This window comes from Tiliqua scincoides, chromosome 4, assembly GCF_035046505.1.
Source record: "Tiliqua scincoides isolate rTilSci1 chromosome 4, rTilSci1.hap2, whole genome shotgun sequence".
Classification (NCBI taxonomy): Eukaryota; Metazoa; Chordata; class Lepidosauria; order Squamata; family Scincidae; genus Tiliqua; species Tiliqua scincoides.
Window position 1 is genome coordinate 145,350,123 of NC_089824.1, and position 15,603 is coordinate 145,365,725.

Genomic DNA, 15,603 nt, shown 5'->3' on the forward strand with positions numbered 1-15,603 from the left:
TAAATCTACTATTTGATTGGAAGCCTACTCACACTTACTTGGGACTAAGTTTCCCAATGGGACTTACTTTTGAGTAGATAAATAAGATTGCACTGTTTTGCTATATTCTCAGCAAAGCTGCAAGTCAACACTCATTGTATTACAGCATGTTCATTTCAGTAATACAATGTAATGAAGTTAATCATTAAATATAATGCTATAATATATAATTCTGTATTAGCAATGTTCTTCAAAAATTACAGTTTGGCTTATGAATGATTAATATATGTTTATGATACATACATGTTTAGCTGTTCGGACTTCTGAAAAAGTTTTTAACTCTTTGTCTGAGGATATTTGATTAACACATGTAAAAAAATGTTTTTACATTACAATCCACTTTCCACCACAAACTAGGACAGAAATCCCCCCAAAGTTGTTATGTTTCTTTGCTCAAGAGTGAAGTGGTCCTCCTGACATAACTACCAGTGATGCCTCACCTTTCATATTTGCATTTAAAAAGAACTGCTATGTATTAGTACTATTTGCTTGGGCAGTTGTATTAAGAAAGTATCTCTCAGGTATGCAGATAGTTGCCTATTTTTCTTTTAGGCCACAAATGATTACTATACATATGTATCAGCAGGTAAGTTTTGTCAGGTCATTTGCAAATTTGCAGTAAAGCAAGAGTGGGAAGTATGTGAAGCATTGTTAGCATGCTAAAAAATAAAGTTGGCTCTTATGAAAAGGAAAGCCTATAAAAATTTGACACTCAGGGCTATATCTGAAACCCTTAACCTGTTTTAATTGTTCTGAAAGTTGGAAAATAACAACATTGTCATTCACCATGTGCACAGTGCCTCCCTCCTCCCCACCCATCTGTGCCACTAGGTTTCTAACTAGGACTGAGCCCCTGCACTTCTCTGAAAAAATAAATCAGTGTGCATAGCAGGAGATTTTAGCTGGAAATCAGAAGCAAGTATTCATTGCGAAACCTGCTTAGTTTGTACCTCTTCCTGAACAGAGGACTTGCAATTACATAGAACTGAGCTTTATTAATGCCACAGCTTTGCTGACCAGAAATCCAAGCTGATGATAAGAGTCACAATTTTAAACATATAAAACAAATCCTTGTGCTGTATTTTTCAGCAGCATTTTCATTGCTGAATTGAGATTAGCTCTCTTCTCAAGCCTCCTGTGAACTAAGACATCTATACTCATATTAGTGATCCTGCAAAAGTCGAAGAGATATATGTAGACTATATCCACCAGAGATGATCCAACTTCCAAGTTGACACAGATTGTTAATTTGATCTGTAGCTTATATGAGCTGCAGCTGTGGCCTGTGAAATGAGTTGGATAATGTTCTGTTAATGATAGTTCTTTTAGCAATAAATGGATAAGCCAGGCAAACTTTAGAAAATCCTTCCAAGGGCAGGAGTCTTCACGGCCAAGTCAGCCATTCTCCTTCTTGATTCATGCATGCAAAATGTGTAGGAAAAAGTGGACAGAAAACAGCCAATATCGAGGCTAATGTTATAGCATGGTTGAAAGTGCTTCAGTACAATTCTGTATATACCTAACTCAGAAGTTCCACTGAGCTCTGTAGGACTTACTCCCAGATACACATGCCTACGATTGCAGCCGTAAACACATTTCCGCAGTAGGACACCCTTCCAAATAAAGGAATGAGTTTAGGATTAATGTTTCAGCATAAATTTTTCTTCCTATAGGGAATTTGATCTGAACTAAGAAAAGCAGTGGAGATTAACAGAAAGGTTAGAATTTTGTCTAGTTCAGTGATTTTCAACCACTGTGTGTGGCACATTGGTGTGTTGCAAAGGGTTCACAGGGGATGCGAGTCCCCCCACCAGCAGTATGGTGAGCCTTGGCAATTGACAAAAAGGATATGGTGGGCCTTGACAATTTTACCACCTTGTCAGTGTGCTGTGAGATTGAAAAGGTTGAAAACTGCCCGTCTAGTAGAACTGATGTTTAAGGGCCCAAAACTATGCATGTCTACTCAGAGGTAAGCTCCATTATAATTAGTGGAGCTTGCTCCCAGGTAAGTATAGGTAGGACTGCAGCCTAAGCCAGTTCTGAAACTTTCAGCACCTACCAGGACCTACTTTTTAGAATGCAAATTTGTCCAGACCCACTGGCAGTTAAGTCATTAATCTGGAAGTGATGTTATGGCTGGAAGTGACATCATCAAGCAGGAAGTGCTTTCCTGAGAATGCAGCAAGCACTGAAATTGTGCCATTTTCCCTAAATAGGCAGGCTATAAACAATTATAATGAATAATTGGAAATAATTAAATAGGGGGAGATAAGTTGGTAAAGCCAGCCCTGTTCCACCAAGTGAATTCTCTCTCTGTAGCCTGCCTACGAAACCTAAAGGCCACCCCCACCCCCAAAAGCACCACAAGACTTTTGAGCCCTACCCAGTGCCCAGTTCAATTTCAGTTCTTATATTTAAGCCAGTTCAGTGTGATCTGGGACAAAATCAATTTTAAATCCAACATTTTTTTTGTTTCACTATTTTGAGATTCAAAGCTTGCCTCTAAATAGCATTAAAAACCCAGAATAACGAGGGGAGGAAATAAGACTCCGGGGGGGGGGGGGAGGTCCTCATCAGATCAGGACCATTCTGGTGGCATTAAGATTCCTCTCGCCCTGCCCTTCACAATGGACCAAGGCACAGTTGTCTACTCATGAGTAAATGCACAGTATCCCTTGGTTTCACATTTCACAGTGTTCAATGCATTTTGCTCGTCTGCTATCAGCTTATCAGTTGCAGCTTTGTAACACATCCACAATCAGGTGGTGACCCACCAAGTGTCACAACCTACAGTTTGAGAAACCTTGGTTCAGGCAGTTCAAGTTAAGACCGATTCAAAAAACTTAGAATATAATGCTTTGCACCTCTCATTTATACAAATGCAGAAGACATAGCAATGAATAATCGGTCTTAAAATAATAAATGAATCAATTAAAGATCACTAACTTTTCTCATAACCATCAAATTCCCTTTGCTTTGCTTGACTTTTGCTTTTAGGCATTTTTGTGCAAACAGCTGTTCGATCGCCTAAGAAAAGCAGAGACCATTTGTAGGCTCGGAATCCAGTGACCACAGCTGATTTAAACAGTGGTTTCAAGCAAATATAACCACACAAAACTTCTAAAGTAAGATGCAAAATAGGAGCAGAAACAAAATCTTCAGTATCATGATACTGATTCCACTGAAAAGTGGAGAAAAATTTACCTGCTGGAAATCACAGTCCTGTGAATATCCATTGTAAGGCTGGTGTGTGTGTGTGTGTGTGTGTGTGTGTGTGTGTGTTAAGTCTATTCCTCTAGAAAAGAAAGTAGTAAAAGATTTACAAATGATTATTGACAGCCATGCAGGTTAATACTTGGTTACAACTAATTATTTCAGTAGCTTAATCAAGGAGGAATTTGTTTCATAGCTAATTTTTCTGTTCCAAGCATGCAAAAGCTTTAGGCCTCAGATGGAGACTGATGGTCTCAATTACCTCTATAAACTGAAATAGGAAGAAATTAATAAAAGAAGTGCATTTGGAGTTTTAAAACCAGTATTTCATCTTTTAAGTTACATTTTCAAATGGAAAAAGTAGACTTTGAACAAAAACAATATTTTATTGCAGTGTTGTATGAGGAACAGTTAAGAATATAACACATTTTGCGAGAGAGAACATAATTTATACTCTTCAATCTACCTCCAATTCCAGTAAAAAAGGACATCCATGTACTTTTTCATATTTGTCTACATTTTATTGCATTTCATTAAACTGCTGGTAACTTAATATCTACAATAAGTTAAGAACATGTTACTTTCTAAAGCACAAGAACCTAAGCTCTTATAAAGAGCAGGACAAATTAAACATTATACAACATAATGTGACTATACCTACTGCACAGGATCCTATTTTCAGAACATTTCATTAAAATAAGATTGTTCTCTGTCTGACCGTCAATTTCTAACCCTGTGTTTCTCACTGGAGAAAGAAAACCTCTTTGGTTCCTTTAGATTTATTTTTTGTTCTTTGAGGGCTTCAGTATTCTTTTCTTCCTCTTCCAGAAGTGAACGTTCTCTGTTTTCCAAAGCAAACTGTAGAGAGCTGTAAAATCTTAAAACACAGACATATTTTTTTAAGGTTTGTTAGACTTCACCAATCTGTTCCGCTTCTATAAGGGTATAAGCAGGTGTTACGCATGTAATTAACACACTGAAATGCTGCTGCAGTCTCAAATGCACCAATCTAGGTGCTGCTGCTTTGATATGCTTCTCTCAACAATAACTCATCCTTTAAAAGGCCCCCTGCATTTCTTGTGAACATATAAGTATTTTCTCCAACACTTCCATAATTATCTCCTGAAGCCACTGTCTGCAGTAGGTGCTGCGTACCCCTGCACTAGGCCCCTGCCTGCCCCATTTGGGGCACTAAGTGCTTCCACTGCCACCAGTACTGAGTGTTAGAGGCAGACATGATCAGGTGGACCTTTTGATGGGCATGGGCCTTTACCAGTACTCGATCTGACCAACCCTTGATGGTTGGAAAAACTCTGGCCCTTGTTGAAGCCCATGTTGGTCTGATGCAACTGCTGCACGCGTAACAGCCAAACTGTTTGGAAAAACCTTTTCCTACCTGGAAAAACAACTATCATCACTGACTGCAACAGAATTGTTGTGATATATGAAATTGCCATGACTATCTGTGCCCCATCCTTTAGAGCAGGGGTGTCCAAACTTTTTGGTAGGAGGGCCACATCATCTCTCTGACACTGTGTCAGGGTCCGGGAAAAAAAGAATTAATTTACATTTCAAATTTGAATAAATTAACATAAATGAATATATTAGAGATGGAATTTAGAGATGAATGAATGAAGATCTTGCAAGGCCTATAAAAGGCCCTGCACAAAGCAAGGCCAGCCTTTCCTTTGCTGCTGCCACTGCATCAAAGATGTGAAACAGCAAGCAGTGGAGGGAACCCTCATCCCACAGCTCACACGAGAGGTCAAACAGTTGGTTGTCATGCTAAGAACAGTTGCATCAGACCAACGTGGGTTCCAACAAGTCTCCAGAGGGCCAGAGGCTCATTGGAAACTGGGAGCTCCATGAGGGCCAGATTGGGAGTCCTTGAGGGCCACAAGTGGCCCCAGGGCTGGGGTTTAGGCACCCCTGCTTTAGAGAGTTATTTCCAAGCCTACAATCAGTCTCATGAAAAATGTGATAGAATGATATTTAATTTGCTTGGCACGTACAATCTCTTATAAGATAATTTGAGAACTAGAAACAGAATGAGTTAATGCAATGGCAATGTTGGATCCTGATATCAATGTAAATGTTAGTGTATCCACAGACGAACCAGTGACATTCCTGGCCACTGCCCTGCCCAAGACATACCCCCAGGGGTGCTGCGCCGACCTGGTGGCCCCCCCATGCCCGCTGCCCTCCTTGGTGTTATGAGGGCGGGTAGACTGTGCACAGCCTCCCCGTTCCTCAGAAAACCTTGTAACAGACAGAAATCGTCACTTCCAGTTTTCGGTTAAATATTGGCAGTGCCGATTTTCTGCTTCCAGAAGGTCTTACGAGGCCTTCTGAAGGCCAGGGAGGCTACATGTGACTTTCCTGGCCTTCAGAATGCCTCTGGGGGGCAGGCTTAAGGGGTAGCCCTTAGATTGGCATATAGATATCGGTGCACTGACTGTTACCATGGGGAGTGTTTGGTGGCACGGCAGCAACCCCCAAATGCCTGGGGCATTTGCCCCCCATGCCCTCCCCCGGTACACCACTGAGACGAACAGAATAGTTTCAAATGATTTTTCAGATGCTTCTGAAAGCAATGCTTTATTCATGCAATAAACAGAGCATCATTCTCACTGAAGTGTAGAATTACTGTAATGAATATTGAGAAGCAGTAGATGTTTAATATAAACCACCATGCATCACAACATTTACTGCATCATTGGCTTCTTAAAAGTTGGTTGTATATATACTATATTAACAATATATGCTGCCTTCAGCATAAGCCTAACTTTTAAGTACTATTAATCAACATGTGAGAAGCCATAGAACCACAGGTATTCTGGTTAAGGAGAAATAGCAAATAAATATATACCTCTTCCTTCAATCATGCCAGCTTCTTTAGAAATGTCTGTCAAACTCCAAAATTCCTGTCTTTCTCCAAGAGAAATATAATGGCACAGTGCAATCACAAAGTCCCCCACTCCCTGCTATTCAATCAAATAGCTCAAAGTTTAGAACCACCTAAACTGCATGTTATGATTCCTTCTGTCAATAGAGACAGCATTCTGTATTAATGAATCAACACTAAGAACATGTTATGTCAATTTAGCTCCCCCATTCAGTAGCTATCTACATACTTGACATTTTTCTAGTCATGATAAATCAACTACCAGGATGGAAATCTTTTATATCAACGAACCTGCCAATTCTCTTTTGGTTTTCTTCCATCTTCTGATTAGCAACTTGAACCACAAAGTCAACATATTCCTCACTGACCATCAGTTTTCCTTTCTGACTTAATGGAACTTCTAAGCAATGAGTACTCCGGACTGCCTATGGTGATACAAAAACAGGATCCAGAACATTTTCATTACTGGAAGTCAACAACTTTAACGGATGTCCATTAAAATAAGACTAATATAAAAAATTAATATTAGTTAATTTTATTGTGCATATATTGTGCATATATATTGCGCACAATATATATTGTGCATATATTGTGCATGTGCGCACACGCTATATATATTGCAGGTGGAGAACAGTATTTGAAGCAGCAAAGAAAGAAACAATCTGTTTCTGCTACAATGCACATATTGTATAATGCTATAATTTTTGAAAAGCTATTTAATATTTTACACAGCCTGCGGAAAGCTAAGGGTTGGATCACACCTGTGACAGCCCCTGTGCAACTGCCTCTGAAAGCAGCTGATCCCTGGCCAACATCCTGTGATGACAGTGCTCAGAAAAGTGCCCCTGCCATCAGGAGACTTGAGGCAGTCACAGATGCATTCCCCATACAGAAATACTGGTTTCATATGCATCCACGTAATCCTAACCCAGCAGTGAGCCCAACAGCATATTTCAAAGTGATCATGGTCATTCCAGAGCAAAACAGAGAAAACATACCATCATAATTTTCCCTTTCCGCCCAACAGTTATACCAGAGTTCCTGAATCCGGCTTCCATCGCCACTGTATGCTGTAAAAAGAGCAAGCAAGCAGGAAACATAAACTGCATGCTTAATTTGGTTTATTTATTTAAGAAAAATTCTCTCTCACTTTCCCAGTCATACAAAAGCTTACAAGGCCCACCACCAAGCTTCAAAACTAACAAACATAGTAAAAGCTTGCAATGAATCCACACTGAAAATCTGATGTTGCATCTTTAAGATTTCCTTTCACCTGCAGGAAGATGCCTTGCTCTTGCATGCGTGTGTGCACCCCTATCTTGGTACAGCTTGCTGAAGAGCCAGGTCTCCAATAACTATCAAGAGATAGACAGGCTGGATGCCAAGCAGATCTCCCAGGGTAGGGAGTTCCTCACTTTATGGTAAATTAAGGATTTCAATTGTGTAAAGATTTAGGCTGCAATCCTAACCATTCACTCTTTCCTGAGAGTAAGCCCCATTGAACAGAATAGGACTTACTTCTGAGTAGACCTTGTTAGGATCGTGACCTTACAATAGTATAATCAAGTGTGTCATTAATTGGCTTCTATTCCATTGTTTATTCCCTTATTTTTTTTAACAAAACAGGATGATAACCTTCTCTCCCTGTTAAAAAATGTTGATTTATGTTTTCTCATCCCTAGAGTCGGACATGACTAGGCTTAATGCCGGGGAGAACCTTTACCTCTGCCTTTATCATTCACATATAATATGGCTAATAGTTTCAATCTATACCCAAATACCAAGAGCTGCTCTTGCTTTGAATGATTCCAAAATGTCACAGCAGAAGGAAGTACTGCAGAAAAAATTAAAATGTTTATGACTTTGTGATGAATCTACTGTTTCTCCCCTACTGATTTTTTTTACTTGTTTTCCTTTGTTTTTGGACACTTTTAAGTCATTACAAGCTCCTGTACAAATTCAGCAGCTTAAAAAGCTGCTGGGGCATACTTTGTAAGCGGCCTTTGTTGTCTGTTTGAATCTCCATTATCTAGTCCCACTTGTGTTTATAGATTGGGGAAATTCTTCCACGTCTGGAGTGGAAGGCGAGTGTCACCTAGCATGTGACTGGGCAGCCAAATCTGTATAGCAAGTCAAGGGGGTGGGAAAGAGTGATCCAATGCATTCCAGTCCTCCAATCAGGTAATGATGAAACCATCAAAGCAAAGCTATACATTTCCCAGCCCACTGGAAGTGGGGATTGTTCTTTGCCAGCTGCTTGAGTGATCCATTTGTTGGGAGCTCATAGAAGAGTACCCATTTACTCGCCTGTGAGTGTAATGTACCATGTTTCCTTGAACCATGTTAAGTAGCTTAAGCTAAGGACTGTCTAGCTAGATTGTAATCAGGGACCTTAGTTGCTTTGTCTGTCCTGTTATTCTAGCCTGTGTGCAAATGACCCTTGTTTAACACAGGAAGGAGTTGGGGGGTTGTGGGCTGAGAGTCTCAGTAGCATCCCAGCTCTATCTGCTGAGCTGTACTGGTTACAGCATCCATTTGGTGTACTTTGAGTATTCCAGCCAAGCTCAGGCATTTTCCATCAGCCCACTTGTACCTTTACTATCATTTTTTCTTTCCCATTCTGTTAATTCCTTTCTTCTTTTGAACTTCTAATAAACTAATTACATGCTGAACCTTCGCCTGCCTGGTCCATGTTCACAGGTTATTCTGTGAATTGTCACATCTCTTTGCCCTGCAGATGCTGCTTTTGGTTTGGTTTGGTTTTTTATAAGAACCCCTGGGGTTCAAGTGCTTCCCTGGGAGGGGATTCCCCCCCTCAGACAGCTCTCCTCTGTCTTGTCCCTGTAGCCTGGGATGATGGCAACACAAACAAACTACTAAGGCTTTTGCCTTGTTCAGGTGCAAGTCCAGTAAAGGAAAAACAAGGAGCAAGGAGGAGTGTGTTTACCACAAGGCATTACTTCCCTTGGGCAGCCGGCTTTCTCCTGAAACCCCTTTCCCTTACTTGAGTTCCTTGAATACTTATTTAACATTCAGCAGAGTGTTCAAAGACAGCGTGAAAATACATTTAGAATCAGAAAAACTAGATGTCATATGTCAGGCAAAAATGAAGCAAGCCCTTTAAATACATGAAAGGGCTTGCATAGGCAAGTCAGACATGCATTTTTTTCCTCTTAACAGAGATCACTGTAATCTGTTGAAGGCTAGTTTTTAAGCATCATGGAGCTTTAAAAATACCTTGTAATCATCATGAAAAGGGGAATCCCGGGGGGGGGGGGAGCAGTGAGTCTTCCCCAGTAAGCCCTTTTCTGGACTGTGACTGTAGTACATTCAGTTCAGCCAAATATGGAAGAAATACATTTTCTTGTTGATGTGAATCAAAGAAATGGAAAGATCTTGTGTGCCCTGAATGGCTCCTAAAAGTTACACGGTTACAGTCCTTAGTTGGTTTGCACCAAAGGGTAATGGCTACCAGGCTTAAGCTGTCTGCTATCAAACAGCTCGGAAAGTTGCCACTGGCCCCAAACCGAATGCTTGTTTCTGAAATTCTCATTCCAACAGTCAGTGGGAACCTTGCCACTGATTTCAACCAAACCATCATTTCATTTATGACCATCACATCTGCAGAAATAATACAAATCCCAATTTTTCCCCATCATCATATTTTCATAGTCCAGGTTATTAAACCCACAATGCTTCAGGGAATCTTCTTAGGTGAGAAAAGTGAGTCAAGTGCCAACTATTACTCATCAAGCAAGTATGGAATTTAAGTATTACAACAATAATTTTTTACTTTACCAGAAGTTGTGCGTCTTGCAGCTCTTGACACTGCACGTGAAGGACAAACGGTTCAAATTTGAATATGGCATCATCAGTGGCTCTCTGCAATGCCGAAAGCTAAAAAAAGTACACATTATGTTCATACCAATACTACAGCTGTGAACTAACAATCAAAACACTCATTAAAGATCTAAACCTTGCACAGCAGAAGCAGATTCAGTCTGCTAATTAAATACATTTCGGTGACTTGTAATACCCATGTGCTTTGCTTGGTTTATTCACTTCAGCGGAACGGTTATGAACACAATACGTGATTGAGTTTCCAAAGGCTGAATACAGATGAGTGTTAGAGGCAGTAATTTCCAACTGTGATTGCCCACAGTACACACATTTATTTTTAATGTCTTACCAAAGGTCATCCTGGTTCTGTAGATTCCTGAATTACTTCTATCTGTACTTACTAGCAGTAAAGCCAGGTCTGCTGTAATAGACACATATAGATTTGTGTGGGACTCCAAGGCACCCATTGCTAAACCTGATAAGTAGCACCTTATCTCCTGGAATTAATTTTAAAGCTGTTCTTAATTTTAAATTTAAAAGATCAGTGCATGTCCACACTATGGATTTTAAAAAATGAACAGTGCAAAGTGATTCTCTCTCAGCAATGCCTTCATTCATTTTATCTTGTGAAAGTTTTCATACAGTGCCTAGAATCTACTTGAAAACACAGCCTAGGCAATTTCACACTGTCTTGACTCATAATGGAATATGTACAAATAGCTCCAATTAGGACACGAATTTAGAGGCTTTTCTCCTTGTCAGAAGTCTACTCAGTTATGTCTGTGTAGTTATTAAGCCGCTAATGCAAGATCAAGGCTTAGGAAATTTGCTCCTAAGTACTTACTCAAAAATACTCCTTTGAAGCTTCCAGGGTATTTGCAAATGTACTTTCATGATAAAGCTTCATATATTTTGTGATATGCATATTTTTGTTTATCACAGATAAGTCTAAACAAATAGCAGATACCGTGAAAGAATGATTCCATCCTCATATCAGTAACAGGATATGCTAAATATGCCCATATCACTACCTTAAGGCAGTGATTTTCAATCAGTGTACCACGGGACATTGGTGTGGTGTGAATGTTCTGCAGGTGTGCCACACGAGCTTGGGGGAGGCTTATTTATTAGTAGTGGCCATTGGGGGATGTGAGTCCTCTTCCAGGAGCGTGGGTGCTGTCAAATGTCAAAAAACTGATGGTGTGCCTTGACCATTTTAGCATCTTTCAGTTGACCTTTCAGTGCACCATGAGATGAAAACAGTTAAAAATTGCTGCTTTGATAAAAAAAGAGATGTGCATGCATGGTGAGAGGGGGGAATGCCAGGTGCAGCAAGACAAGAGCCTTCTTTGAAGCAGCACCTTGGACAGACAAAGAGACCAGCTTCAACAGACAGTACAGTTTAAATAGCACCACTCAGAGCTGCTATGGCAAATGCTTCAAAGAAAGCTCTGGCTGTTCTCCCTCCACACATATTTATAGCTTCTCTGGCATGTAGCCTAAGTCTACAGAGATGTATAAATCACTTTTTCCCCCAAACTATGTTTTTGAAATCTATATTGTGATTGAAGGACACTGTTACCTTATAGCTTCGAGATCACTAATTTCCTGCAAAAGGTTCAACTGCAGTATTAAAATTGTGAAATTAATTTCCTATTATATCTTCAAAATGTCCTGTCACAGACTGTCTTTCATAAGAGCCAAATGCCAAACTCCCAGTGGGTAAGGGATCAGCCTCTCAATCAATAAATATGAAAGCATAACCTCTGGAACTGTAATTATACAGTGCAGGGCTTGCAAAAGGTCCTTCTTCAGATTTCAGAAATACCCATTTTTCATTAAAGTATAAGCAGAGAGTTTTTGCCATGTGGTCTTTTGATTAAGGACATGGGTGTCAGTAAGATTTTTATACAGTGACTGTGGCTACAGACTTCCTTACAGAGGCTCAACCAGATTTTCAGATGTGGACCAGGATCTCTGTTCCTGAGCAACTGAGGGCCCAATCCTATCCAATTTTCCAGCACTGGTGCAGCCGCAATGCAGCCCCAAGAAAAGAGACCAAAGGTTCCTATACCTTAAGGGGGCCTCTGTGACTGCTGCTCCACCACAAGATACAGTGCATGACCCATCGGTACAGCTGCACTGGCACTGGAAAACTGGATAAGATTGGGCCCTGAGTTGGAAAGATATCACGCATTAGTCGGATAGCAACCTTTCATAAGATATCACAAACTGCATTAATGATATCATTGTGTACAGTAATGCAACAAGTTACAATGATTCAAACTTGCCATCACAAGAATTTTCTTGTCAGTGAGCAAAAAGGTAAGAAGGTTTTCATCCAAAAAACTCAAATGTAATTTCAATGCTAACTATACAGCAAATCCATAGTGGGTTAATATACAATGAAATGCCTTTTTGAAAAAAAATAAAAGCAGCAGCACTTCTACTTAAAAATAAACACAACTGGAATACACACTAACCAACACGAAACTAATTCATAAATGTAGTTAAAGTTCTCTCATGTTTTCACTGTAACAAATCAGTTAGCTAAAAACTTCTGGACAACCAGCAATTACATTACACAGGCAAACAATCTCTATCAGAAGTCTGCCCTCATCTGGTAGAAACTGGAAGTTGCTATATATATTTTTTTTATTTTTGCAAAAACAAAAACCACCCCAAAAAGATAAAACTGTATAACCAAGTATTAATTCAACTCAGAATTACAGTGTTTACTCAGAAGTAAGTCCCACATAATTCCATTTGGGATTTGTTCCCATGTATGCATAGAATTGCAGTCCCGATGGACTTCAGTGAACTGTCACTGAAATACATCGAAAGCAAAAAATTCATGCAATATTCAAACATTCTCATTTTAAGCCCAAAATGATAGTACAGTAGTCTATTAGTATAACTGTCAGCAGATCTCCCCTTAAATCAAACTTTAATTCTGTATTTTAAGTATGAGTTTTTTAATACTGTATTTTTTTAAATCATCCATAAAATCTTTATGTTGAAAGCAGTGCTTATCAAACCCAGAATAAGTAATATGCTCTCATTAAAGCATGTTTTTACTAATGTAAATTGAATAGCTTGTGATATGTACAGCTTCTAGTGCACTATAGACTGGTAGACAGCATGCAAAATGAAACATAACTGTTCTTTAAGCACATGAAAGCATTTATGCTAGCAGAATACTCTTACCACATCCTCTGTGGTACATGTCTGATGGGTCACCATGAGCCAGGTACAGTTTTGCTTCTGGATCTCAAAGCCAGAAGTTGCCTAAGTGAAGGTAAAAAAAAAAAGTTTCACAAGCCTGGATAGGCTTCACAAAGGGAAGGTTTCACAAAAGACCCATTCAGATGATTCATGCACTTTTCCAGACCAAAGTGTACCCTGGCTGGAATTTCCTTCATACCGTGAAGGGTAGCTGGACAGTGACTGAGGAATAAGATCACGTGGCAGGGAGAAGAAAGGGCAGAGATACCAGGAAGCCTTCTTTTTTGACCACCCCACATCAGGCTCTGGTAGAATAAACCTTGTGAGAACTGGAAAGAGCACTGTCATTCAAGATTATGAGCAGGTTGGAAGGTGCAGGGGAAGACTGTGGTTTGGAGAAAGATGATGATGATGAATTTGCTTCTAGTAGCAGAGAGGCCAACAGATATATCTGTAGCTGCTCTGAATTCTTGCAGTCCAATTCTATGCATGTTTACAGATGCAAAACTCACAGTGCAATCCTATGCATGTCTACTCAGAAGTAATTCCCATTTTGTTCAATGGGGCTTAGTTACTCCCAGGAAAGTGTGCCTAGGATGGCAGCCTGAATTTCAATACATCTTGCTCCCTGGGAAGTGTGCAAAGAACTGTAGCCCAGGGCAATGTGAGGGACCACAAGAATTAGTGCAGAACCAAACACAATACACACACTTTCCAGCAACAAGCGCAACCACAACATTGTGCCATAATTCCCATCATATTCAATAGGGAAAATGTGCATAGGGGATGGGGAAAGTGTGCATAGTCCCAGAAAGTGTGCATAGGATGGCAGCCTGAATTCCAATACTCCTCGTGAAGTGTACAAAGAACTGCAGCCCAGGGCAGTGCAAGGGGCTGCAAGCATAAGTGCAGAACTAAACATAACACACACATTTTCCAAGCATGACCACTGCACCATAATTCCCATCATGTTCAATGAGGAAAGTGTACATAGGAGATGGGGAAAGTGTGCATAGTCCCAGGAATGTGTGTGTAGGATTACAGCAGCCTGAATTTCAACACATCTTACTCTTCAGGAAGCGTCCAAAGAACCACACACAACACACACAGTTTCCAAGCACAACCAATGCAGCATAATTCCCATCATGTTCAATGGGGAAAGTGTGCATAGGAGACTGGGAAAATGTGCATAGTCCCAGGAGAGTGTGCATAGTCCCAGGAGTGTGCTAGCAGATGGGGAAAGTGTGCATAGTGCCAGAAAAGTGTGTATAGTGCAGAAAAGTGTGCCTAGGAGATGAGGAAAGTGTGCATAGTGCCAGAAAAGTGTGCGACAGTGTACTCTAATCCCCATCATGGTCAACAGGGAAAGTGTGCATGGCTGGCAGCAGCCTACATTCTCACACATTTTGCTGCTTGGGAAGCGTGCAAGGAGCTAAGAACATAAGAACATGAGAACAGCCCCACTGGATCAGGCCATAGGCCCATCTAGTCCAGCTTCCTGTATCTCACAGTGGCCCACCGAATACCTCAGGGAGCACACCTGAGAACAAAATAGCTGCATCCTGGTGCCCTCCTTTGCATCTGGCATAGCCCATTTCTAAAATCAGGAGGTTGCACATACACATCATGGCTTGTAACCCGTAATGGATTTTTCCTCCAGAAACTTGTCCAATCCCCTTTTAAAGACATCTAGGCCATATGCCATCACCACATCCTGTGGCAAGGAGTTCCACAGACCAACCACACGCTGAGTAAAGAAATTCTTTTGTCTGTCCTAACTCTCCCAACACCCAATTTTAGTGGATGTCCCCTGGTTCTGGTGTTATGTGAGAGTGTAAAGAGCATCTCTCTATCCACTCTGTCCATCCCCTGCATAATTTTGTATGTCTCAATCATGTCCCCCCTCAGGCGCCTCTTTTCTAGGCTGAAGAGGCCCAAACGCCGTGGCCTTTTTTCATAAGGAAGGTGCCCCAGCCCAGCAATCATCTTAGTCGCTCTCTTCTGCGGCAGGGCAGGGCAGGGCTAGAGGCTGCAGGGGCCCCTCCCACAGCCCGTGCCAAGGTGCCAGGAGGCGGGTGGCGGGCGCCGGCAGCCCCAGCAGGAAAGCCCGGGCTGGAGCTCACCTCGCTGGGCGCGGGCGGCTGCTCTAGGACCACCACGCGCCCCGAGCACGAGCTGGTGGTGCAGAAGCTGTCCTGGCCGTTGAGCAAGCACACGATGCCGGCGATGGGCTCGTCCACGCTGCCCTTCCGGCTGCCGTCGGCGCGCGACAGCCGCTGCTCCTTCCAGCGCTTGAACTCGGCCATTGGACAATGGCGGCTCCCAGGAGGCTCCCTGGGCGCCGCCATCATGGCCCGACGGCAGCCCGCTCGGGACAAAAG

At 41.3% G+C, this 15,603-nt stretch overlaps 1 protein-coding gene across 1 annotated transcript; it reads right to left on the reverse strand.

The window, feature by feature from the left end:
- Positions 1–3,651: 3,651 nt before the first annotated feature.
- On the reverse strand, positions 3,652–15,528 carry TYW3 (tRNA-yW synthesizing protein 3 homolog). The gene is made up of 6 exons (XM_066625720.1): positions 15,346–15,528; positions 13,205–13,285; positions 9,956–10,054; positions 7,156–7,227; positions 6,449–6,582; positions 3,652–4,129 (listed from the first exon to the last, which is right to left on the reverse strand). The coding sequence occupies exons 1-6, from the start codon at positions 15,526–15,528 to the stop codon at positions 3,973–3,975; spliced, it is 726 nt and encodes a 241-aa protein (XP_066481817.1). The 3' UTR covers positions 3,652–3,972.
- Between the last annotated feature and the right edge of the window lie 75 nt (positions 15,529–15,603).